We start from the raw sequence: 26,821 nt of genomic DNA on the forward strand, positions 1-26,821 counted from the left end.
TCCCACAGGAGCTACCCAGGGTAAAAATATATGAACTCACTCAGCTGGAAGATGCTTCGGTTGTTAACACCACGTTAACGGAGCCGTGGCACCTTGAAGCACGAGGGCTTCAGGGTTCAAAGGTGAGCCAATAGTACGATAGATTTCCCCAGAAAAGTCTGACCTGATTTGCAGTTGTCACATGAGCAGCCTGCAGATTCACACAAACCTCGTTCAATTACGTAACTCCCGCTTGTGTGAGGGAAGTTAACACAGCCCGCTGAGCATGACGTGACAGGGCTCACTAACTCTTCCCCCCCATTGTTGTTTTGGGACAACAAATGTATATTAACAGTCCAAATAATTTCATCTCATAATCAAACCCATGTGCATGTACTGCATGTGTGCAGTCATGCGTAAAATGGCAAACACAAACCTTCTGTCTGTGCACATTTTTAAAAAGGGTTTGAGCACAAGAGGAGGGGCAGACAAAGAATCGCAGGCGACACCGTATCCACACGCAATGCACGGGGTGACTCTCGGATGTAAAATGATAAGCTTCGAATGGGCTGTCTGATTCCATTGCAAGAAGATCGGTTAACACCTGGAGAACGGAATAAGGGGGTAGATGCAGCCTTTACTGTGCTACTAACAGGAATAACCTCCTTATAAGCAATATGCAGGTGAAACACGCAGATTTAGACCAGGCAGCATGTACAGACGAGCCGGACAACATTAGAGTCAGGCAGCGTAGTAAAAACATCCTGTGGAAGTCATGTGGTGGTTCCACTTCATCACTCCCTTGTAGTCTGACCTTGAAGAGAATATGTATATTCCATTTTTTCAAAAGATGCCACCCTGCACTCAAGTGTGATGAGATTTTAGCTCAACAGTACCACAATCTTAGAAATGTGGCATCAAAAAGTAAGCAGTCACTATTCATATCATCAACATCTGTCCTGTTGGTTAGTCACTCACTAGCTGTGCAATTTCCTGGGCCTCCAGATGTTCATATTTCAAGTGCACACAACATTTTTTTACCACCCCAGGCACTTAAAGAGGGACTGCTGCATGACTGCACCATGTGCAGTGCAGCACACTCCAGCACCTGCTGTACATTTGGCGTGCTGAGGATTGTCACTGCCATCTAGTGGTAAGAAGTGATATAAAAATAAATGTCAAACACAAGAGAAGCTCGGTGCTGGATCGCTCCGATTCGCCGAAGCAGGTGCTGCTAATTCACATGAACACATTTAAAAGAACAATAAGTTGGCTGACACTCAAATGAGCTCCATTTTGATAACCTTTTTAATTAAAAATGTAATTCATTCTGTACATACAAAAATATCCAGTGGCACAATTTGTATTCGAAGAAAACAGTTAAATAAATTAAACAACCTCATCGCTACAGAATCAATGTAATCGAAATGTAGTGAAATGTAGTTTTCAGTCCAAGGAATATCAAAGTAAAGTAAATCTGTGTCAATTTGTAAACAGCTCACTTTAACTAAAAAGTCTATAGCATTGAATGTGAATCCCCATTGACCCCATGCAGAGTGGATGACAAAAAAAAGAAAATCCAGGCTTGTTAACGTTACTGCCCACAGATACACATGAAACCTATGGACTAATGAGCCCCTTCTCTGAGCTACAGATGTATCTGCAAAGGCTGATACCTGCAGTGTTGCCGCAACAAAGCCTGGAACGATCCGAAATTAAGGGAAATCAAAGCAGGTTTTCTCACAAAGAGAGAACTGGGTCACCACCTCAGTGCTTGTGAATTAGCTTTGGAAGTTGTCATTCAAAAACTGCAAGTCACAAAAGTTATGCAAAATGCTGAGCCACAGCTCTGGCATAAAACCTTTCCAAAGCACTTTAAATCTCTTCTCGAACGTTTCAGCTTAACGCTCCTCACTGCTGCCTCTGTGACAGTCAAGTCATCACATAAGGACTTAATGCACAAGCTTAAGAGTACCGTATCCCAACGCAGAAGGCACATTAACAGCTGCTTTAGTTCAGACCCAAACCAAGTACAAATGGAATTTGGTAATCAGTTGTGGTGGTTATCATTCTTCCTTTGTCAGATGGTGGGGGTGCATCATAAGTGCGGGTGCAGGTACAGAATGGCTCCCGAATCCTCCAGTCTCCTTAAGGCTTCAGCTTCGTTTTTGAGGTCATGGTAAGAATTCTGCGACAGAGAGAGGAAGACGCGCAAGTTTTTTACAGATGCATGTCAAAGGAAGCACAATTGAAAGATGACTGCTACCCACCATCATAGATTTCATAGTCTCGTGTCCATAATAATGGATGGGCTGCTGCGGGTTCTTTGAATTAGGGTATCCAAATCCGGCCACGTGAACCACGTCACAGTAGTTGAGCGCAACAAAGACAGCCAGGATACCCGTGGTAGGATGCACAGGATTCTGTGACAAAACAGAGGATAATGACATTCCATGGCAATAGGACAATCTCTCCTGACACGCTGCTTAAATTTGAACATGTTCCATATCAAAAACTCCTGGTTGTAACACTGAAAGAGACACGCAGGCATACTGTAGACACCCCAAAAATGGGTCGGTCAGTTCAATAAGATGAAGTGCTAAAATGCGCACATACATATCATGAGCATTACTCAATAAAAGAGGTAAAAACGTCATAAAAAGTGACACTCAAGCAAGCATTAATACTATGATTTGGGTGACCACTAGATGGCAGCAGAAGGAAAAAGAAAAAAGCTGCTGCACACTGCCTCTTCATCAGCACATGCCTTTCCATATGCTGCCTCACAGTCTCGCTGCACAAGTAAAACAGTTTAGTTTTTGTTCAACGACCTTTTCGTTCCATCAGATCTGAGGTGTTACAGGATCAGCAGCTCACTGCATTAGTCAGCAATAAGCTTTGCATCAAGCATGAGCTAAAAAGAAACGTAAGACGGAACAACGTGTACTTAGTTGGCTTTTAGCTCAACTGCTGGGCTCCTATTGGACGAACAGCCATATGGGTGGATTCTACTGAGCTTGTTAAGGATCCAAAAGCTGGTCCACAAAAACTAGGATGCCAGTTAAAATCATGGATTCTGAAAGTGCGGCTCGAAGCGGCACACGCAACAGCAAATTACAATCGCCCGAGAAGTCAACCGGACTTCTTTTCTTGCTTCTTCAAGATGTTCCATCTTTTTTCCAAACGTTTAAGAATAGAGGCCTTTCCATTCAAGTACTTAGAAAGCCAGGCTAGTAGGGGAAATGAGGGCTGAGGGCTATTGCCGGAGGCTATTTTTATCACTATAGTCAACAACTGTGTCAAACGACGTCCCCAAAACAAGCGTCTGTCAGGCTGTGAATGACAGCCTGCAGAAAGCTGCCGGTAGCACGCCAGGTGGCGGTACCTTGTGACTGCTCAACAGTCCTTGTTAGTGGGTGATTCTGTAGCTTCTGTGTGATTAGGATGGTAAATCCACAGAAAAGAAAAAAATTAAGTCATAGACTGCACATTAAAGCAGAAGGAACGGGATCTGACTTGAGAAACCACAACAAAAAAAATGCTGACGGCTACACTTTTAACTCCCCAAGTGTTAACCATCTACAGGTGACCTCACATTGGTTTCTTCCACTTCTTATGAAAAACTCCTCAATCACATGCCCACTCCACTTGGTCAAAAAAACTTTTCTTACTTTTTTTTTTCTTCAAACACACGAGATGGAGGCAATGTTTCCGGAGCAGAAGGAAGGGCCAAAAGAGAGGATTTTTACCCAAGAATTACCCAACTTCCTGCACATACCCACAGATAAATGAACCAACATTCTCAACTCTTTGTTTCGGTGAATATCGTGGAAATGTTCTTTGCGTTTTACTATCGAGACTAAATCCCCATAATGTCTTGGTCATTCTCCCTCTTGCTGCTACTCGCAGCATTCCAAAGGTCTTGGTTACTTGACTGAAAGATTACTGCGGCTTTAATCCCTGAGACTGGAGTACTTAACTCAGGGCTCCCCTGTACTTCATGCCAATGACGAGTTACAACCTCATACTTTTCAAAGTGAGAAACGTTTTACCAGCATGTCGTGTTCTAGCGGCACATGCACTTATCAGCCGTTTAAAGCAGACATTTAAGACAAAGTGGAGAGAAGATGTTACGTCCACTACTTGTTGTTGAGTTTATAAAGTGTTGATATGTTTTACTTAAATCTCGTGGGGTCAGTCAGCTTTGTTGGGACCATAAGAGCTGGACCCTCCATGTTTAGAGGGCAGTTTGAGAATTAGAACTAGGTTTCAGGATTAGGCTTGAAAAGGAGGTCAGAAATAGGGTGAGAGCATTTCTTTGTGAATAGTTAGGATTAGGGTTAAAAGATGGGTTATGTATGGTCAGTGGTGGGATGAGTGTTTCTGTGAGGATGGTCAAATGTACAGTTGAGTTGAGCCACAGCTCCAGTTCAGCTTGCACCGTCCTTGTGCCAGCAGGTCCTGTTTTTACTAAAAGGTGGAACTTTTAGTTTGTAGCACACAGGCAGGGACGGTTCTGCAACTCCAACAACTCTGAGCCTTTGTCCTGCTTTCGGAGCTTCAATTTTTGTACAATTCCAGGTGGCCGAGCAGGTCTACATGCATTTTAAAAGTCTGCTTTCGGTTGACCTAACACAAAAATTCATTCTTTTTTTTGTGTGCATCTTGTCTCATGCAGAGGACAAAGGGCTCTCTGCTTTATCTCGAATGTTTTGAGATTTGTTGACAGTCTCATTGACCGCTTGATATGGATTACTGACTGCATGTGGGGAAAAAAGAACATTAGACTTCTCTGCGAAAAAGGGGAATTTGGGAGGAAAAAAAACAATAATTCCTCCTCTTTTGCTACGATTTCTTTGTCTTTCTTTAACCACAGAAAACCGCAGCTTGTTTCAAGTCTTAAGTTATACATTACAAGCTGAAATCTGCTGTGTTTGTCCCTGTCAGTACGTGGGAGGAGCTCCTTGGGCTGGCAGTGAATTCAGTGTAGTGAGGATGGTTGAATATTTCTTACTAGAATGGTAAAGGTTAAAAATAGAGGCAGAACATTATGTGGCCCAGCTTATGTCTTCAGCTTGTTTACAGAATAACAAGGAACAAATGTGAGATTTAATGAGATGAGAAATGTTTGTTGCTTTGTCCCGAGTTGGCTCCTTCTGTGCACTGAGACTTCCCAGAGCCGTTTGCCACTTTCCTTATGCCTCTGTCAATGATTATCCGTGTTCACAGAAGCAAGACGGAGAATCCATTCCACATGAGATGGAGAAAGAAGAAACTTTCTCCATCCTTTTCCACAATAAGGCTTCCTTTCTAATCAATCCTTTTTCCTCTTCAGCTTTCCATGTTATGACCAAGTTTCCCATGCCTTTCTTTTGTCCCATGTCTCAGCGTTGCACGTGCGTCCTTGTTTTCAGGGGCCCGCTTCCGATGCTTGAGATTACAGTGATGTTTACCAGAATCAAAGCTTCTCTGGTTGATATTTCAGCTATAACCGAAATGAATACTTAAACTTTAATGTCATCTTGTTGATTTCCAGACAGTAACGGCCTTTAACCGACTGGCAGATTTACTGCAGAGCTACTGTCAGACACAAAGTTCCTATACTTAATGCTAAGCTAAGCTAACTTTCGGTAGATAATCACAGGAGGTTTTAATGCATGCCTGCTCTGACAATGTATTTGCACTCACACAATGTTTACATTACCTCACACGCCGGGGCAAACAAAGCGTAAATCATTCTCCATGTGGATTTCTGACCACCAGCAACTGCTCCGGCACATTATGACCATCCACCCAACAGTAATTTAGCGCTTCTATTTTCCTTTTTCCTTGCCTTCCTTTCAACTCCATTACTGTGGTATGAGCTCAGTCCTCTCCTCCACCCCACTGCCATGAGATTCGCTTTGGGTCACACCTGCAGAACTATCACTTTCATTGGAGGGTTATGATAGGAAATCCTTTCCTGCGTCATCAATAGTTTGGAGGTAAGGATCCTTGGTGCTCACACTGACGTAAAACAGGTGTGAGCAGAGAACTGCTAGGAATGCCCTTTTTCACAAATTAGCAAAAAGAAGGCTTCCGTTTTCCCTCACTGCTTTCTTCTGCTTGGGTAGTTCACATTTGCTCTCACTTGCACACATGACGTCAGTTGTATCACCACTTCCTTTAAAGAATAAAGGGCATACCACATGCCAACGATGCACAAGCACAGTCCTGACTTGAAAGATGTGTGAAAACTGCTAACTTTGAGCAAGAGAGGAAGTTAAGGTGAAGGAAATGCATGGTGGACAGTTTGCGCTTTAAGACTGCATGTGTTGCGGGGCTCCTTGTTTAACTGGTAGGGTTATTAGCGGAGGAAGGGTGAGGTATGTATCAACAGCAGGCCTCCTACTGTTAAGAACCCTGTTCAGCAGATGAGAAATGCCCAACGTTCATGGACAGAAGAAAGGAAAGGAGCACCGGAAGAAAAAAAGACTATAAAGAATGTAGATGTTGACAAAAAGCAGTGTGATTGAGGAAAAACAGTTCAGTCTCAGATGTTTTGATGCTGCATAACTTCCCTCTCACCCAGACCTTTTCATACAGATGGCGCTGAGCTCCTGTTGGGTGAGCCTGCCGATTGCCTGTAGGGTCACTGCCTTCCCACTGCTCACTCCTCTCATGCATCAGCCAGTTGTGTTTGTGCCGCAGTCCAAAAGAGTAACACCCCCTTCGCTCTTAAACAAAAGGGACTCCGGAGAGGGGGAACAAGCAGAACCAAAACAAAACTTGGCCCAGGCCAACGTCAGGGACCATCCCCACCAAACACACAACAACAGGCCTCACTCGCCAGATGGGACGCAAAGGGCCAATGGAAATGTCCTTCCACACAAGCAGGATGATATCCAAGTCCAAACTCACAGTTTCATAATCTTCCATATAAAAAAAAAATGTCATGCATCATGCTTCGCTGTTGCACAACCGCATCTCTCTCTCAATTCTGGGTTTCTGCTTTCGATGGCATTTTCGTTTCTTCAATTGACTTCAACCTCAGCTTAGCAAAGCAAACAGTGACAGAAACGAAGTAGATATTTACCAGAGAAAACAGCTAAATATCCAGCTTTGCAGAGAAGAAGATAAGGGAGGAGACTTTTGTTGAGAAACAGAACATCAGGCTGAATGCACATCATATTCTGGCCTCTCTTCAAAACCTAATTATTTCACAGCAACTCGCAGTGAAACCCAGAAGACACGAGGCTCTTATCTTGTAATGAGACACCATGCCAGACAAATGCCAAGCAGAAGCTTATCTTCATCATGTTCTGAAGTAATTGGATCCACAAAATTGCTAATAACCTTCAACCTATCACCTACTATATATCAAGAGACATGTCTCTCCAAATAAACTGTTGTCACACAGCTCAAGACACATCTGTAGAGGAAGTGTGGCTAATCAGTGGATGCTCTTTCCACCCTTGTTAACATTCTTGTGGCCAGCAGTGAAGGGCATGAGGAGGAAAGGGGGATATGGGAGAAAAAGGAACAAACAAGAGAGAAGCTTTTAGTGGGGAAATTGCTTTTGTGGATGCCAGAAACACTGAATGGTGCAAGTGTAGTTAGAGAGCAACAGTTTGAGCCTTGACAGTGGCAAAAGTGCCACTTCTAAAGACGCCTCACCTGTTTCCCCTTCGGGTGAAGAGGGATATGGAGCAGTTTCTCTGCAGTCTGGTGCAAAAAGTGTGGGTCCAGCACTCTGATCTTGTTGAAGTCACCCAACCAGATTTGGGGAGGAGGCTTCCAAAAGCCTTTCCTGACCTTAAATGCACACATAACAGAGGGAGCGATAAAAGCCAGGATGTTATGGATGTGAAGGCAACAAAAAGACAGTAAGGGAGTAAATGATTGCTATTTTTGGTTGGCAGAAAGGGTTCATTTACGCAAACTGAGATGCAATTGAACCGATGACTCCCTCATGTCTGGAGACCACTAGATCAATGTGCAAATTAGCAGGTAATGACCCTGCGACTATTAGCGGTAGGAGGCCGGAGGTGCCGGCAGCAGCAGAGTGAAGGATGTCTGCGATGGAAACTACGTTGGAGTCTAAAGAGCCCTGACATTACTGAAGTTGAAGTATTTATTGCTGATATGGATGACTTAAAGCAGCTGGGGAGAAAACCCAACAGAGCGTGTTGATGCTGAGACAAAGAAAATCAGACAGAGTGGGTTGTGTGTGGGTGAGTTTGCGTGTGAGAGAGTGCATTCTCACACATATCCTGTACCCTCTTCTCATCATAGACGATCTCTTTGACCCAGCGCAGATCTTGCTGCTTGAAAGGCACCAGGACCATGAGCGTTCCAGGCTCGTTGTGCAGTCCGGGGTTGTCGGAGGCAGACTCGGGGTAGAAGAACCTCAAGGTGGTCTTGTTCCCCACGTCCTCCTCATAGCCTCTTACTGGAGCGTTATTTAAGCTGCGGAAGAAGCGTGATTCCATGTTTAAGAAAGCAAACCGTTTCCATGGTGTTATCATAGCATGCTGTTTTTACCCTGAAGCCTTGATGTGTTCACTACACTTTGCATCCAATCATTTTATTCACTGAAGGATTTTTCATTAAGACCTTTTGCGTGCCATGAGAATACGTTTCCTTTACTCTGTTGGTAATTAAATGTTGGTTCTTCTATAAAGAGTCCACATCGTCCTCATCGTCAGACCCTTTGCATCTTATTTCAAAGGATCCATAAGAGTGCGTCCACATGCTTTAATGCTCAATCAGATCAATCACATTGTTTTTCTCGTACTTGTACAGCAATTTGTTGCCACCGTCTTTTTAAAATGCTCTATTTTAGCTCATGTCTCCTTAATCCATCCTCACCTAAAAGGCCCAGTCTGCTTTTTTTAGTGGGCTTGCTATTTGCTCAGTGACAGCAACGAGTAAAGCATCTTTTTTTCATTTTTGCTTGTTTCTTTTCAATTCTAGCCACTATGCAGGTGTAAGGCTGCTAGCTTGTACCCACGCTAAATAAATAATTGAATCTAAATCCTTTCTGAAATAAATAAATCAAATTTGCTTCAACAACTTTCCTCTTTGGGATCAATAAAGATTTATACTGACTGTTTAGCACAGTCAGCTACAGCAGGTTAAAATCTGCCTACACCTGAATAATTGCACTTTCTGTCAAAACTGCATTTTTGGGAGAAAAAAAAAGTGCCAGCCGTATAACATACTGAGATGCAAAGAAAAACGAGGCAATGACCACTGAAGTGAAGGATGTTTCACCACTACTTTCAAGTCTAGCACGAAATGACACAAATAAATAGTGAAACTAAAGTAGTCAGATCCCACTTCCAATGCTGTTGGTTTAGTTCTAACTAACGTTTACAACGACTGAAACCAAGACCTCATGTAACTAACTGTTTTAAAATGTCCCTCTCCCTCCACACATGCTCTGCTGTCACATGTTATAGAGCTAAAAAAACAAGCCTTTAAAGAACACTGTAAAATAGTTACCATGAACTAACACACCAGTGTGCCCGGGTTTCAAATTGCACATGCATTTAAGGAAACATTCATGTTTCATTACCTTTTAACAGATTTTTCAGAGAAGAACTTTGTAAATCCCAGTATAGCCCAGTCCTTCTGCAATCAATGGACACAGTAGCACAAGCTGAGATCTTGTTTGGTAAATTGATCAGTCTGCACTGTGGAAACTTAAGTCTCAACAGGCTTTTAAAAAGTCTAGCTGGGTTTCTGCGATAGAACTACCCTGATGACGTCAAGCTCTCAGGCATGCACTGAATTCTGAACGTCAATAACCTTAGTCTACTTGGCCAGGAAACCATTAGCTTCTAAAAGGGTAAGTAGAGACGTGGGGGAGGAGGAGGGGAGGTAACTGGTGTGAGGAGAAAAATGCATTGTGGACGGGCCAAATTCAGGCTGTTTAAAAGAGGCTTATAAAAACTCACAATACATGTGTTCATACCAAAGATGTAAAGTCAGATTTGCAAAATATCTCTGTCCCTGAGTAAACCAAAGGCTCTCCTCTCTCCTTCCAAAGAACTTGATATGACCCCAAACTTTGCTAACTGAAGAGGATGGCTGTGTCATGATCAGTGTCAATGTCCCACATTTGGATGCCCTCCATCATAAGTCTGCAACTAATCAAATGAATGTCCTACTGTCAGTAATCAGGGGGAAGAAAAAAAAGAAAAGAAACAATCTCCAGCTGATTCTGACGTTCTTACCTGAAACACGACAGTCGTCATGTAGAGGTTACGTGTTTTATTTTTTATGTGAATTCCACTGGTATTAGACTATCCATCAAAAATAGAAAATATAACACAAGTGGCAATGATTGGGATCCAAGAAGATCACAAGCTTTTTGAGCACTTTTTGTCTTCAATGAGAGCAGAAGAGCCAATCACCATCACTGTAAGGCATATTTTTACAGAAAAAAGCCCTGTTGGATGCCCTCCATTGGCACTGCATTAAAAACAGGCATGATTAGGTCACTGCAATCACTGAATGGTGTCAGGAACACTTTCAGGAATCATCGTATTTAAACAGAGTTCACCGTGCCATCCACAAATGCAGGGTAAAGCTTTATCATGCAAAGGCCAAATGTAAACAAGATCACAAACCCTGATGTCTTCTCTGGGCCAAAGCTCATTTAAAATGGACCGAGGCAAAGTCGAAAACAGTTCTGCGGTTAGAGAAATCAAACCGAATTCTTTTTGGAAATCATGGAGACCACATCCTCCAAACTAAAGAAGAAAAGAGACTTGTTATCAGTGCGGATCTCCTCAGTTCCAAGACTTTTACAGACTGCTACATGGCCCTGTCACAGCTCTTTTGAGAGGTGCTGATGTCATCAAATTTAAGATGAGTTCATTTTTTTTTTTTTTTTTTAACGACGGAATAGAAATTCTGCAATTTCAACATTTGACATGTTTTCCACGATCTATTGCAAACATTGGTTTATGAGATATGAAAATCCCTGCATTTCGCTCTAATTCAAAGTTTACCCAACACTCTTGGAATTGGGCTTGTGGATATGGCTGCATTAACGTTTCTGTGTGGCGTGAGCCTTGCTTACCGAATCACAACGTCATACTTGTTGATGGCGCTTCCCAAATAGCTGTTTTTAATGACGAAGCCATTGCCTATCACAACACAGGTTCTGCATTCGCGGCTGTAGAGAAAAACACACCACACACACTGAACAGGCATGACAAATTGATGGTCTTGTGCTTTTCCCGCAGTGTTCAAAATAGGAACAGAACGCTTGTCGAGAGGCATAATCAGCAAGATACTACAGCACACAAGGATTCTCTGCTAATGAGCGCATAAACTGGCCAAGTGGTCAAAAAAGGTTGAATATCTCATGACATTCAATCAATGAAATCAAATATCTAAAACAGTCAATATGAACCTTTGCTGCGACAGTAAAACGACGAGCCTAATGAGTTTCATTTGGCAAGTTTGCTTGGTTCATACTTACTTTTCAAGTTTAGCTGGCATTTGATAATTCGAAGTTACAGCAAGAACTTTGAGTAGCAGCAGCTCTGGAAAAGAAAGCAGGATAAGTGCTCGGACTGCTGAAAGCCTCAATTCACACAGACCGTTTCTTAGGGTATCGCTTGTATTACACGTTCAAAATCACAATATCGTTTTCATCAGATCTAATGTGGAGCGTTTGTAGGTGATATTCGTCAGTCAAACAGTAAAATGTGAGACATACTGAGGAAAGCGTGCAAAGGATATCATACGATGGAAAGTCAACATACCGCTGTCTTTAATGCCATAAGGCAACGTCTGCTTTGACTGATGGTCCCGCCAAAAGAAATCCTTCATTTTCAGAAAAAGCTGCGTCTGTCTGCTAATGCTGCAAGAGAGAAGTGTCCGAGCAGGAATTATAACATAAAACAGGGCTGCAGTGTTGAGATGAATTATATCACAGGAGGATATGAGTGAGGTTTCCGGCAGCGAGGCTGAAGAAAACCACTGTGAGAAGTGCTGGCCAGAGCGATAGAACCACACAATTGACAATAACATCTGTACAGCCACACGGTACAGCACTCATGAAAACCTGCCTCATTTGCTTAGCTGCAGACTTAACTGTTAAATGTGTTCTGGTAAGAATTAAAGGGGACATTTTATAAGAAAATAAAATTTGGATATTTGAAGTCACTATCAACTAAAAAACAATTATCTCCCTCTGTCGCCCGCTGGGATTTAAAAAAAACAACTAAATCACTTGACAAGCACAACTTTCCTCCTCCGTCTGGCCTAATTTTCTTGCTCGCGTTCAACCTGCTAGAACGATGAAGCCATCTTTGAATGCACTGCTCAGAAAGTATCGCTTAATGGGACCTATAACTTATACCCAAGAGTGCCAAACAGGGGCGATAAATCATCTATATCTATATTCAGAAAGAGCCTGAGGGTCGGAGGAATGGCTTCATCATGTTTGCGGTTCAGTCATTTATTCTATTCCCATACCCGCTTTATGCAACTCAGAGTCACGGGGAGCCTGGAGTCTCCACCAGCTGCCACCGGGTGAGAGTCAGAGTACACCCTAGATAAATTTCCCTCCTGCTGTGGGGGCTCGCAGTGCGAAGCCCGACACCACAATGCAGCCCGTGTTCCAGTTTATTGCAGAAAGTGGCGTGTCAGAGGCACAGGTACTGCAGCATACTAAAACACAGCATATGACATAAACTGGAGACACTTGCAGTCAGTTATAACACAGCCAGCGTGTCTTCAGCCAACGTGTGAACATATGAAATCTAATTGTTCACCAACATTCTGCTGAGGGAAGCTCCTCTCTGTTCAGGATCTAACTCTGGTTGCAGCTGATATGACTGCACGGTTCTGTCATAGACAGTTGCGATCTGATTGACAAACTTTCTTCCTCCCGAGCTTCGTTAAGCAGCTGCCGGAGTAGGAAGAAGCCTTTGGTATCAAGAGGCACAACCCCAGGAGGACGGGGGCAGAATGAGTAGTTGCTCACTTCCCCGCCCTTCACTCTTCACCTCTAAAGCCGGGTGGTCTGAGGAGCTTCTTGTTTTTTTCTTAGTAGGGGTGAGAAGACAACTGTTGTGCTTAAGCCAAGTGATAGTTTGACCGAAGAATTTCTCATGCGATTTAATGAGAAGAAAATCGTGCCAACTTGTTAAAAAAGGCATGTAAACCAGACTGAAAAGGAAAATCAGCCATTTATATGATGTCATTCAACAGCAATGTCCCTCATTAAAATCCTACATTGGCATTTTTTCTGCTGAGGAGAGGGAAAAGAAAATAAGAACATTCACAGAGCCTGTGGAGTGAAATAAATGTAGCAGGTTGTATTAAGTGAAAGGGTTGCATATCTGTCCTTGTTGGCTTCAGGCTGCAGCTGTTTATGACCTACTGTCTTTATCTGAGACATTTATTACCCTCGTGAGCCAGCTACCTCTCTGCAGGAGATCAGATTAAACCTCTTTTGGAGGGGTCTAATTGGAGTAAAATCACAGAGATTGCCTGAAAGGACTCCCTGTGAATGTAATAACTAATGTAAAAATCACAGAAGAGTGGACCATCAACCCTTAAGAAATTGTGTTCTTTTACGGGGGTAAACACAGGGATTATGGGCCCAAACATTTTTTACGGGTTGGCAGTGGAAGGTCTGCTGGGCTGAAGAAATAAACAGTGACCCTGGAGAAGGTTGGGACAAACCACAGATGGTGACCATTTCTCTATTTTGTAAGAGAGCAGAGCCCACAGAAAGACAAGTAAATATACAGCTGAATAAACTGATAATAAAGTAAAAGAAAAATAAATGAGAAGGGGTTGGAGAATGTGAAGCAACGTTTACTTACTCAAACTATTGTGTACCGCAACGGAATTTTATCAGTAGCATATACATGAGCTAACACTGGTTTATCTATTAACTTTGTCCCATTGATCACTCAGTCAAGACATTCCACTTGAGTGTATAAAACTTACAATAACAACTAGTCAGATGGAAACTCATCTTTCATAATAGGTTCTGCCCTTTCTCACGAAAAAAAAGAGTTTTTTTCCCTTTGTGGCAGATCGCGGGCAACTTTCAAGGGACCTGGCACCTCCGCTCAAATAAAAAACACTGGCAAAGTGTTTTCCTTTAATAAGCCACCCAAAATAAAGAAATGCCATTACTCACTTAAAGTTAAGGCTCTCCCACTTCTTCTGGGTTAGCCAGCCACCGCACTGCGACTTGCTACTGTTCAGAAACTTATTGGTGCCGCCAGAGCTGAAACACAGACAGTTACCACAACTTGTATTAAAAACTGCTGCTGAATCCATAAAGATGTCATGTGCCAGCAACAGTGTCCAGACCACTGGAAAAGTGCAAGAGTGGGCAAGTGTGAAGGCTTCAGCTGACCAGCAGCCCAGACCACTCAACGATCAGAATTTTGCTGGCCTTCGTATGTTGTAGTCACGGCACAGACCTCACTAGATTGTTTTTTGGTTTCTTTTACCAGAAAGGGGCATTTCTGTGGATTGTATGAACTTTAGAGCAGAGCAACTGATAAAAAATTCATGATTGTGTCAGTGTGTGTGGCATTACCTCTGAAGAATGATGTAGGAACAGTAGTATGTGACACAGGAGACGATGATGACAACTGGGACAAGCATAAGGCACCATGCTAAAGTGATTAAAGACAAAAACATATAATGAAAGAAACATATAGAATGAAAAAGGGAAAGGAAAGTCTGTATTTAATTGAGCAGGTATTTACCTGCCCATTTGAAGAAAATGTACAGTTTGTGTGACTATGAGTGGTGAAAAAAAAAGAAAACTGAAATCAGTACTACTTGCGCAAGGGGCAAATGTACAGTTTTACTAGAGAGAAACCATCCACCCAAAATGGTTTCGATTTGAATGCAAGGGGTGGAATTATTGAACTACAAAACACAAATCAGGTTCAAACATGCCACCTGTTCAATCATTGTTCAAATAACAGTCAAAGTTTAAAAAAAGTTGAAATAGAAAAAACTGGAGTTAAGCATTAACGGGCTCCGTAATCCTGGGTTTTATAGGCTTGATTTGAATTCCAGCAAAAGTAAGTTTGTACGTTGTGCAAAACCACTGCAGAGTTGTGAAATTGGTTTAGGTTAGTTTAACCTCATCCTGTGGCTTCAAGTATTTTTTTGTTTTCAGTTTTCAGCTGTTTGGTTACGTTTAGAAATAGATGCTTACCCACAAAACTACAAAATGATACTTGAAATTGAGCACACTTGACTATTTTTTTTTAAACGTCTTTAATTTTACAAGGCAATAAGAGAAATGTATCTCAGACTCTGGTATTACACAGAGTGTAACGTTACATTATAACACAAGAGCTTGGTTAGGTTCGAGAGCTGCCATTTTGTCTTCGAAGTTCGAACATTTGTTCGAAACGTGGGGAAGCTTTGAGTGCAGCAACCTGTTCAAATTCTGTATATTACTGTCTCTGAAGTGCTTCAGAGTAGCCTGTACAAACAGATGAATTAGATAACACTTCTGGAAATATTGTGGTTTAGTAAGGTCTTAAAAAAAATGTATCTCATAAGGACTTTCCACCTGTAGGGTCGATGGGCAAACTTGTCACATTTACTTTAAGAAAACACACTGCAAAATTTGATATTCGAGTATGATTAAATATCTTAAATCTTAAAAAGCAAAATATGTGTGCGTGTTTTTTATGTTCTTTTTTTATGTCCAAGCATTTCAATTGAATAAAGTTTTGTGGTTTATCAGTTTCTCTTGGTCACCTCTGACAGACTGGATCTCAGGAACAATCTATTCAAAAAAAAAAAAAAAGCTCGAGGATTGCTGATGAGTTGTATCACTGGTAAATGTAGAATCAGAGACAAAGTTAGGACAAAAATTATCTTCTGGAGACAGCAGTGTGCAAGTGGCCAATATCAGAAGTACGGACCAAACATGCAGTGAATCAACCCAAGGGCTGACTTTGCCTATGGGTTCATCCCAATCTTATGCAGCATTATACATTATTAAACTTTAACCGTGTATTGCTCCAATCAACTTGCATTTTTTAAAAGGTATCAGCATGAGTGTCCACCCCTTCAGGATTATGGGGTGCCAAATGTAAAAATTTATAGCTTGCAAATTTTGAATATGCATCTCAATTTCCTCATATTTAGCACATTTTCCTCACATTTAAGATGAAAGACAAGCTAAACTAACATTGTAAATGTACTTGTAAACATGCAAAGAGCCTGAATGTTAAATCTAATATTATATCTAAATATAAATCTAAACGTAAAGTGTAACTATTGGGGCTGGGCACATTAACGCGTTATTTTTGCAATTAACTAATTTAATTAATTATCGCCAACAATTATTTGTCTCCCATTAATGCAGTTTTTATTATTTATTTTTAATTGTAAACGTCTGTTTCTCACTGACTTTTATTTTGAAAAGGTCCATCATGAGCAAGCCTACTATGTTGCTTACTGCTGCGGTGCTCACAGGAAACAGTCAGAAAAGAAAATAATTCCGGATGGAGCGGGTTAAACAAACATGGAGAAGGTTACAGAACTTTTACGTGGCCATTTTCATTTCAAAGTTCTTCCAGACAGCGCAGTCGACAGAGCCAAAGATATTTGTAAGCACTGCAACGTTGAATTGTCTTCTGATCACCGGAGTACTTCGATCATATGACTGTACAGTTCCAATAAAAGTGCGTTATATGTTACTTTTGAATGATTGGATATTGCGTATAACAATGCAATTAAACATGATTAATCACAGGAAGTCATGCGATTAACGAGATTAAAGAATTTAATATTTGCCCAGCCCTAAATATAAATATTATATCTAAATTTAAATGTTAAATCTAATATTATAATATAATCTCGACAAGCCACTTCGTTTTCTGATGGCAGGTATTAGCAAACAATTTAGTTCGTTTTTTTGATTGCCATGTTCATAATATACATAATTCAAATAAGCAAAATAAGAAAACATCCGTGTTGCTACATGTTATTTCATGCTTTGTGGCTGACCAAATCATACAAGTCCATAAGGAAATGTGTCAGAATTATCTGATAGCTTACGGCTGAAAATGACTTTAGCGAAGACTAAAGAAATTATATGCGTTTGAATGAATTTTCATTTTTACATTTTCCCTGTCTCATAGTTAGCATTTTGGTATTTCTAATTTCTTATGACGGCTGTCTACTAAAGGTTAGACACTGACTGTTCATAAATCCCACCAGTCACTTAAAAAACAAAGTAACCTAAAGACTCCCCTGCTCATATTATCTATTCTATCCTGTATTTTCCCTCTGTCTACTTACAGTTGGATTTTATTTTTCGTATTTACTGGTAGATGTGAAACCGTTAAAAACTTCTCCTCAACCTGCTTAACTGCAAGGCAGAGAGCACAATACTCACAACAGGCATTTTAAAGTACCGTTTCTGTGTTTGGTAAGTTCAATTTTCCCTATTTATTTTCGAGGTTTAGTTATAATAATCAATAGCACATGCATGTTTGTTTATCAGTTCAACTTAAAGTTACAGCTAGTAACATGTTAGCCCAAGAAACAAAGAATTACAACAACGCTGACTAAATAATAATAATAAAGAACATTAATAACAAAAGACTTACTTTTAGTTGCCTTCTGGGACATCTTCACATCATCCTTTTCCCTCTCATGACTGCGTAATGCATGAGCTCATCCTGAAAGGGGAAATAATTCATTTACTAGTACAGTCTTTTTTTAAAACTGCACGATCTACTTCTGAGAAGAACATCTGAAACGGAAGTACAGTAAAGGAAAATTCACCTGAAAATGTGTTCGTTTGAAATGAGAGACGAAGAGAGTCAATTTCAGGATTCAAAAACACAGGAGAAAAAAAAGAGGGAACAAGACAGCGGTTAAGAGAAGTTAAGAGAGAGAGAAGGGCAGCAGAAGGCCGATCAATTTAAGAGGATCATGGTGAACTGATGGACAAACTGGACCCTGACCTGAGGGATGTAACGCATCAGCTCGTTTCAGCCATGCTTTGGAGAGATTAGATTATGGTTTAGATTAACTCAAGGGGCATTAAATGCAACACACATCTGACTTTTTATCTTTATATCCTATCTATCTCTACAGAGTCTGTCAGATCAAAGAATATCAGAGGCCAAAATCTCCCAAAATTACACTGAAAAGAGTGTACAGCTGAAAGTCTGTTTTGGGATTTGGGTGATCGAACCAACTATGCAGGAATAAAGAGTAATGTAAGACTACCTGGACCCTGCTCGGCCAAACATGGAGACGTTGAAGAAGTGAAAACCACACGATCAAATATAACAGAAAAAAAAAAATAGTTGTTACACAACCTGGAATATAATGTCAAAGCACTACAGTGTGAATCAGGGTGAGGCTTCTGTAGACTGGAGTGGGCGTGTCTTCATCCCAAGCAGGATATGAAGCTGAGATGCATCTCTCTCCAAGGTTATCTTTTTGGAAATGAACTTGCACTTAAGAATGTGAACAGAAGCAAACTTCTATTGTGTGTTTGTTTTTTTCCTTCTCTTATCAAACAAGCGGGAGGACTCTTCTTTTTTTTTTCCTCTTTTGCACGTATGCTTTTATTAGTAAAGAAAGCGTCTTATCCCTGATTTCATTGTTGTGACAAGGCCTTTGGTGTGATCCTTAATTCTTCCAGTCTCAAACTGACAGAAGAGAAAGCCATTTTTACAATTTACTTTCTTCTTCATGAAAAATGCCAGAACCTCCAAGTTCCAGCCTCCTTAGCTATCTTTGGATTTTGGACTGCAGGCCAGAAAACAATCAGTCTAAATGTGTGACTCAAGGCTTCGGCATGACATCTTGAAAGATCACACAGAATTATTAAAGCAATCGTGCAACCCGTTTCAAAATAAAAGTAAAACTCTAAGTAAAGTGCAAATAGAAAAAAAAACAGTTTTTGTCTTCAATAAAAAAAGCTAATTTTCTATTTAATACCAGCTACATGTTTAAAAAAAAATGCATGTCATCACGTTAGCACTGTGTTCACGAAACCCTTGACTTTTTCCAAATAACCCAACAAAGATGCCTTGGTGTCTAAACTAAATCAGGGAACTATTTGGCCAAACCCTAACCAACTACTGTACTTGGTTAGGTTTTGACATCTCTGGTTTCCTGCCAAATGTCCACATACATGCATGTTGGGTCAATTATTCATTCTAAATTTTAATGAACGTGATTGTGTATAGTCGTTTTGTCCCGTGATGGATTGGCGACATGTCCTGGATGACAGGATAAAAAAATGGATAGTTGGATGGATGAATGGATGAAAGGAAGTCATGTGAATCAAAGGGAGTGTGTCCATCCTGACTGTTATTGTCAAGAGAGTTTAAAAAGAAATCTTCAGCAGCACCAACAAAGACGAACGATGGCTTCCCATATTCTGTCTGAAACTGTCTTCCCAGCGGGCTACGTGTTCACATTCAAGTGAGAGGTACCATCTGGTGGCATTGTTGAGAATAGAATTCGCGTCCCACTCGACCACATATTTTACACTAAATAGAGCATTTTAAAGGTAAAGCACTTTGTGAAAGTGGTTCAGTGGCTAATTTTGTATGAATGCAGCGGCTATTACACTGCGCCTGTTCTGTGGTTCAGCCTGTCTCATCAAACAAACACCCACACTTACAGCTTTAAGAGAGCAGAGTGGAAAGACGCAAGGTTTTAATAACCTTGTATTTGTGGGTCTTGAGATCGCAGTGGAAAGGTAGACAACCGCGCTCTGACAGAACCAGGAAGGTTGCTTGACGAAGGTTCTTGGGCAAAAATCACTAGTTGTTCAAATGTCAGTTTCAAGAGCTTATATTTTTCAAAAAACGATAGGACATTTTCTTTTTATACAATTACACACAAAGATTTAAATCAAATGATTCGTCAAATCAAATAATTGCATGCCGTTTGGGCTGCTTGGTGGTGTGGTTGTTAGCACTGCCTCACAGCTAGAAAAACACTTCCATTTTCGTCTGGGGCCTTTCTGTGTGGAGTTCTCTCTGGGTACTCCGGCCTCCTCTCACGGTCCATGCAGGTTAACTGGTGAATCTAAATTGGCAGTAGGGGTGAGTGCATGGTTCTTTTTCTTGTTTGTGTCCATGTTGGCCACATTATAGATTTCCCTCAGTCTTTTTTAAAGGCTGTTTACTACAGCAGTTACAACAACTGGATATACTATGGCTTCTTCCTTGCAGACTCTAAAGGCAACACAAAAGCAAAGAGGCACAATAGAAGACTGAATGTGATACGGTTTGCAGTGAAAAAGAGTTGGAGGGGAGCCAGAATGGAGATCAGAGTGAGGGGGTACAATGCCGGGAGGCACACAGGATAGCTGGCTGGCACTGGCAGAAGTCCTCAAGATGTTCGGCACCAACTGAGAGAAAGATTTATCTCTGTCTGAGATGCCCCTCACCACAGACATGCTTACAGCCCTGCTGTAAATCTAACCATGGATCACAACAGAAATGTAGACAGACCACTTACGGTGCTTTGTCACACACTGTAGTGATTAAAGATGAGTCAGGCAGTTCCCACAAAATAGCCCAGTGGAAGTAATTCCGGCAAAGGCATTCAATTGGAAATTTGTTGCCAGAGGCATCATTGGTTAAAGCCGTATCCTCCCCTGTTACCAAGAAAACTGCTTCACGTTAAAAGAAATGGAGAGTTGTCATTAATTCAGCTTATTAACACAAACGAGTATTAACTTTACCATACTTCAAGTTTTTGGGTTCTGTAAGAAAGGACAGATGTGTGTTTGATTTACTGGATTAATTGTAAATGGGTAAAGTCCTTTCAAAACGGTGCAGACTGACATAAATTATGTGTCACAATGACCTTTTCCCCTCCGCAATCACTTGCTGATATCTCTCAACCACAGACACATTCTACAGGACAAAAAAAATCTCGTGTGTTCTGCTCACAATAGAAAATCACCTCTAACACATTTAATCCGTGTTTTAATCCACTGATGAGCTAAAATTGTGTAGAATGCACAGTAGATAAGATGTAGCGATATCGTATGTGGTTTTTCTGATAGACATGGTAAGGAGACTATTTCAGTTCTGCTTTGTGGGTGTTCTTGATATATATATAATATCTTGATCCTTATTGTCAGCCTCAACATCCTCACATTGTACACAAACAATCATTATCCAATTCCCTTTTATTGTCATTGTACAGGATACAATGAGATTGCAATAGCTCCCCACTAGGGATGGAAAAGTTACCGGTATTACGGTAAAGTGCGGTGAAATTTTACGCGAAAAAGATCACCCTTTATGTTTAAATTAATCTCATTATCGCGGTGGATTATCAGGATATGTAATTACAGCCTCATCCAACTTTCCCAAGCTTCGAGCAGTATCTATCCTCCTAAAATGCAACAACGGTTTCCGTTTTTGTTTTGAGACTCTTAGGAGCTGCCAGCTGAGCAGCTAGCCGTGTTAGCAGCTGTGTTGCTAAGTGTCTCCAAATTAAACAGAACCGAAGGCAGCCAGTCTACTGTCAGCTCCACTGAACGGAGCCGACACAATGTAAGGCGGCAATTTACCAATTACAAAATAAACTCTTTCTGTGCCAGTTGTTTGCCCCTTTAATGTGAAAGTTTCATTTTGATCAAATTTTGGCTTCAGATGTTTTAGAGTGATATGAAAATTACAAGATTTCAATTTCAAGAAATATTTCAATGCATGTGTTTTTTGGACATTTGTACAGCAATTAAGAATATTGCGATAATATTGTTAACCGTGATAATTTGGTCACTATAATCGAGATATCAAATTTTCCATATCGTTACATCTCTACTCCCCATACATTACATACAACAATAAAAACAATAATAAGAAAGTGGGAAAAAAGTAATAATGCATTTTATCACGAACACGTCAACTCATCTGTAAACAGAATATGCCAACAGATGTAGCCTTTTTCTGTTTTTTTTCCCCTCTATACATAAGCCTCTCTGAGTGCAACAGTACCATGGATTAAAATGGATCAGGACACCAGATGAGCCCATGTAGATCAAAGCACTGTAAAGGGTTTGTCTGTTAAATATAAAGACCGTTTGTAAAATAGAAACGTAAAATAAATAGATGAAGCACACTTCGAAGTATCTGTGTGGGATAGTGGCTTTAGAGCATCAGCCAAGGTCCACAATCCATTTGATTAGATTATGATTCACTTGTTAACAATTAGATGCATTTAAAGATGAGTTTGACTTTCCTTTCATATTGACCATGTCAGAAGTTGGGACTCTTTTCAGGTAAAGTTTCAGTGTTTATTTTCAGAAAATATTGCTTTTTGTAAATACTGAATTTGTAATTAACACGGCAACAATACCATTTCTTTTGGGATCAATAAAGCATTCAGTCTTCATTCTCAGTGTCTTACGTCTATAATGACTACATGAGTGCATTGCTATGTAAGCAGTCGCATCAGGATGCATTCCCCCTTTTTTTCAGTTCTTTCAACAATCACTTGAATCACAGTCGAAATCGATTCAGTCCCAGCATCTGAAGCGTATGTGATGTGTGCTACAGTCCACAAACACGATAAAAACAGTTATCCAAGTAGGCTTATTGATTGAATCGTTAATCAAATCCTTTTTTTTTTTTTGGCTGTAGAGAGCTTGTAGAGTTCTTTCAACACACACAAGAGCTTCAAGAACTTCAACTACTGGCAAAAAAAAACCAACTCTCTCGAATTGGAGCGCAAACCTGAGGTCCCTCATTAATTCTTGATTGATTCTGTCAACGAGGCTATGCTTCCCGAGCTTGTAGATGTTTGGTCGATAATCAAAGAGGTTATGCTTCCCGAGCTTGTAGATGTTTGGTCGATAATCAAAGAGGTTATGCTTCCCGAGCGTGTTGATGTTTGGTCAGGGCCAAAACAGATTACTCATGTTAGTCTTCATGTTACTTGTATTACCGCAATAATCCATTTTAATAGGCAGACTTTTTTCACAACTTCAGGAACGATTACTACCCTCATAAAAACATCTTCACTCCCTTTAGTATACTAGAAAAAGAGTTGGTCAGTATTTGAATGCTTCATTAACGCTATAGTAACAAACTGACGTGAAAATTGGTGAAGCATTAAACAACTCACAGTTGATTTTAGAGGTGCAGGGTGGCAAATTAGGTCTGAAGGGTAAAAAATGTGTGTAGGTTTTCTACATCTATGCGGGAGTAATGGATAATGGGAGCGTTTGGTTGTTATGGCAAATGACTCTTATACGAATATGTGGGATTCACAGCAGGTAGTAGCAGTAAACAACTGGGTAACATCATGGTGATTACGTCCATCTTTTTTTACAGTCTGTAGCAAAGGTCTAACACCTGGACATGTTATGACTGAGAGTTGGTTGAAGCTGTTTGGCAAGTGATCAGAACAGCAAGCCAATGGTTAGAAGGTGGACATTCAATAAGTTAAAGATAAGATATCATTTCAGAATTAAACGGTTGAAGAGGTTCGCTGAACTTTTCTAATGCAACAATGGACAAGAAAATCAAATAGTTAGCTAAATTTGGTTGAATTAGCTTGGATAAATGGTTCCATTAGTGAACTTAGATCATCAAATGATGGAACTAGTAAGCTGCGTGTGTGTAAATGGAACTTTTTTTGACAGGACTGACAGGTTTCTCTCCCTTCAATTTGCAGGCAAAGCTGCTTGGTCAAATCCAACACGGATGCCCGAGACTAAATTCTCGCACTGTTATCATTCCATCCCACAAATTCCAGATCCAACTGAAACTGGACTAAAGCCGACGGCGTCGATGTGACGTCGTCACTGAGCATCCGAAGTTCTGCGTCGAGGGAACACGTTGCTCTGCAACCCTGGTTCACCCACTGAGGGACCTGGATGAACAAATGCACTTTCGATACTTTCGAATGTGAACGGGCCGATTTGACGAACTTATACCGCCGTATACCGCAATTGACACCGGAAAAAAACGTTCTGAGCAGACCAATCACAGCCCTTACGTCCAGCGTCTATGCGACGTGTCGTTTTTTGAGGTGCATGTCAGACTACGGCGCAACCAAGGTTACATTGTGTTTGGGCTTTGTGGTTATTCTCATCCATAGTCCGCAACATGCTGCGGCACATCTGCAAGAAACTTCTTTAAGATATTATCTCTGCTTACCTGCTTGTTCTACCAAAAAAAAAGAGAGCTGCTACATTTCCTGTATGCTCATCCGTATCCTGTAAGCTCTAAGAGCAAGCCTCACTGTTTTTTTTGTGTTGACCTTGGGATGGTGTGTAGGTTGTGGGAGGACAACGTGGGAGTTCAAACTTAAGTGCCAAGCGGTAGCCTGAAAGCGTTTAGATTTGAGACATTTTTGCACAGGTTAGTTGAGACTGAAGATTAAACTATCTTATTAGGAGCTCGTCCTGTAAGAATCCTGCAGAGAGTCCGGCTCCCTGCTTTTCACATTTACATTCCAGTTTTACCAAATTCATGCCCTTTAATGGGGATAAAATGGCCTAATTCGGTAACAATTACTTGTTTTGAAGTGATTTATGGAAACCTCCCTGATGACTCATACACACCAGTCGGCTTTTAATACAACTCTTTCATGCACCAAAGACAAGAGAATGATTACAAATCCCCAAGATGAACATTTTGAGGACAGATGTGTGTTCATCGTATTTTTACAACCACACTAATTGATTCAAGCAGGAATGAGTCACTATTGCAGAGGGCATATCATGTGTTTCAGCTGATTTTCTACAAGTTGCCATGTGCTGAATATCTCTAAGCCCCAATAAACCCAACATCTGTGAACAAAGTCTCTCTTTTGTAGATGCCCCTACACTCACTGAACAAAACAATCTCATACTAACAGTGCTTCACACAAAGAAGAAAAAAGTCTGACAGAGAAAGTGGAAGTGGCCGTGCCATGGCGCCAGTCCTATCGTTCTCAGTATGACTCTCAAACATCAACTGGAGTTTCCACAGAATGTGCTCTGTCAAATTTTCTGTGTACACTCCCATGATAGAAGAAGTCAGTGAGTCCAATCTCCCAACTACCTCTTGAATACAGGCAGAACTCCCACGAAAAATGTTCGACAGACATTTGCATTAAACTCTGCAACTCTGGTGCCCTTTCAAGTCTGAAAGAACCAGTCCAGCTGATCCAGCTCTTAGAATCGCGGCACGGAGCCAGGCAGAAAGAAGGATTTCATGATGTACCAGGGCCATTTTCCATAGAGTGATGTACGGTAGAGAGCCATCATTCTGAGCTCTAATTCAACTTTTTCCGATTGATCTCATCTTTTGAACATGCCCTTTCAGCTGTAGATCCTTTAAGTCACTTTTCTTCTGTTTGAATTTACCAATCAGGAAGCCAGACTTCCTCATAATCCCTTTAAATGGTCTTGAGCAATAGTTGTTAACATGTTCTGACATTCTTCTCAATGTCAAAGTCAATGTTTTTCTCTGGACATTTGCTGCTTTTTTATTCATTTTTGGTACAGTCCTTGTACCCAAACTTTTTTTTTCTTCATAATTCAAAAGGAATGCCAAGGAACGAGTTTTAAATTGTATCTTCGGGCATTTTGTACCTAGCGATCCGCAGCAAAGATGGACAATTTGTTCCCATTGCTTTTGTTGCCTCTATGAAAAATGCCAAAGATAACGCAATTTGACAGATAGAAAAGGAAAGAAAAGGTATTTTTAGACAAAAAAAAGGTGATTCCTAAAAAAAAAAATCATCTGAAACTCGGCACATTTTTCCATGGTGTCCTCTTAAAAAATGTGATGAAAATCAGGCAACGTGTCAGACGTTTTAAAAAGAGAGAGAAGAGACTTCTAAGCGATAGAGGGGCAAAAAAGAAAGACCTTACATGACCTGAGAGAAGCAGGTGGTCTATCTACTGTTTGATGAAAATGCTTTCCACACAAGGGTGGCTGGGAAAAAAAAGGTCCTTTTCAAACAAGAGAATCAGGGAGAGAAGGCTGAGACATGCAGAAGTACTGGAATATTAAAAGAAAAATAAAGGTGATACCAAACTGGCTGCCAATCTTGTATGCTGTATTTCCATCTATGATTTCACGTGTTTTATTCATTATTTCCCATTGCCCCGTCAATACATAAAGAAGGAAAGGGAAGATCAGGGCTTTTTCACAGTAGCCTACGTCTTTGTTGCCAAATCTCCGAAGCATTAATAACATATTGCAGTTTTTGGGTGAACAAAAGTTGCTACAAAGTCAGTGCGAGAATGCCAAGGAGTGGCCAACCAATAATGCCACTCTTAGATGTGTTGGTAACGTTACATTTAAATTAACGGTCTTGTGACACCATGAACAGTCAGACCGTAACTTAGCTCCCACTCAGATGTAGAAGATCTGTCAATGTAATCCAATCCTCGCATCAGCCAAATAAGAAGAGCCAGTTTGAGATCCGAAGAGAACAGTTAAAACGGATCATCAATGTGTCACACGCTGATGATCCGTTCTGATAAAGCCCTCAGAACTCCCCAATACAAGCTACTCCCCGCTAGCACGAACGGGCTTTAAAAAGCCCCACTTACCAGCAGCGCTGCCGGACAGATGAGAGTTTAAGCCATGGAGGAACCCTGCTGTACCGTACAGTGATGTTGCAACCAAGTTCACGTCGCTGAGGTGGATCGTCCCTGAGTGGGAATCGACGAAATATGCCCGAAGTGCGCGCACAGGAGTTGAGGCAGAGATGTGATGAGAGCATCAAAAGCTCGTCGTGTACAAACAACGCAGTGTGCAGCAACGCACAGGCGAACCTCGGGACGGCTCACGCTCGCTCTGAAGCTGTGGTGAATTTGTCAGGAACATAACGGTTTTCACCGAAA

At 41.0% G+C, this 26,821-nt stretch overlaps 1 protein-coding gene across 2 annotated transcripts; it reads right to left on the minus strand.

The window, feature by feature from the left end:
* Positions 1 to 1,264: 1,264 nt before the first annotated feature.
* Positions 1,265 to 26,778, minus strand: st3gal4 (ST3 beta-galactoside alpha-2,3-sialyltransferase 4). Of its 2 annotated transcripts, none has more exons than XM_072392844.1 (11): positions 26,528 to 26,775; positions 17,595 to 17,666; positions 14,546 to 14,624; positions 14,138 to 14,227; positions 11,742 to 11,839; positions 11,456 to 11,519; positions 11,051 to 11,146; positions 8,238 to 8,427; positions 7,636 to 7,773; positions 2,250 to 2,402; positions 1,265 to 2,167 (listed from the first exon to the last, which is right to left on the minus strand). In XM_072392844.1, exons 2-11 carry the CDS (start codon positions 17,614 to 17,616, stop codon positions 2,078 to 2,080), a joined length of 1,020 nt encoding a protein of 339 aa, XP_072248945.1. In that variant the 5' UTR covers positions 17,617 to 17,666; positions 26,528 to 26,775; the 3' UTR covers positions 1,265 to 2,077. The 2 variants fall into 2 exon arrangements, with proteins under 2 accessions (XP_072248945.1, XP_072248946.1); XM_072392845.1 differs by having other exon boundaries at positions 2,077 to 2,167; positions 8,227 to 8,427; positions 26,528 to 26,778.
* Positions 26,779 to 26,821: the final 43 nt, after the last annotated feature.

The sequence above is a fragment of the Leuresthes tenuis genome, unplaced genomic scaffold, assembly GCF_036924035.1.
Source record: "Leuresthes tenuis unplaced genomic scaffold, fLeuTen1.0.hap1 SCAF_9, whole genome shotgun sequence".
NCBI classification, from domain to species: Eukaryota; Metazoa; Chordata; class Actinopteri; order Atheriniformes; family Atherinopsidae; genus Leuresthes; species Leuresthes tenuis.

Coding starts and splice junctions, on each gene's coding strand:
- st3gal4 (XM_072392844.1), bottom strand. CDS start 17,616: ATGTCCCAGAAGGCAACTAAAA. Junction 8,428..11,050: donor AAGTATGACGTTGTGATTCG/GTAAGCAAGGCT, acceptor CTTCTTCCGCAG/CTTAAATAACGCTCCAGTAA. Junction 2,403..7,635: donor TTCACCCGAAGGGGAAACAG/GTGAGGCGTCTT, acceptor GTTTTGTCACAG/AATCCTGTGCATCCTACCAC.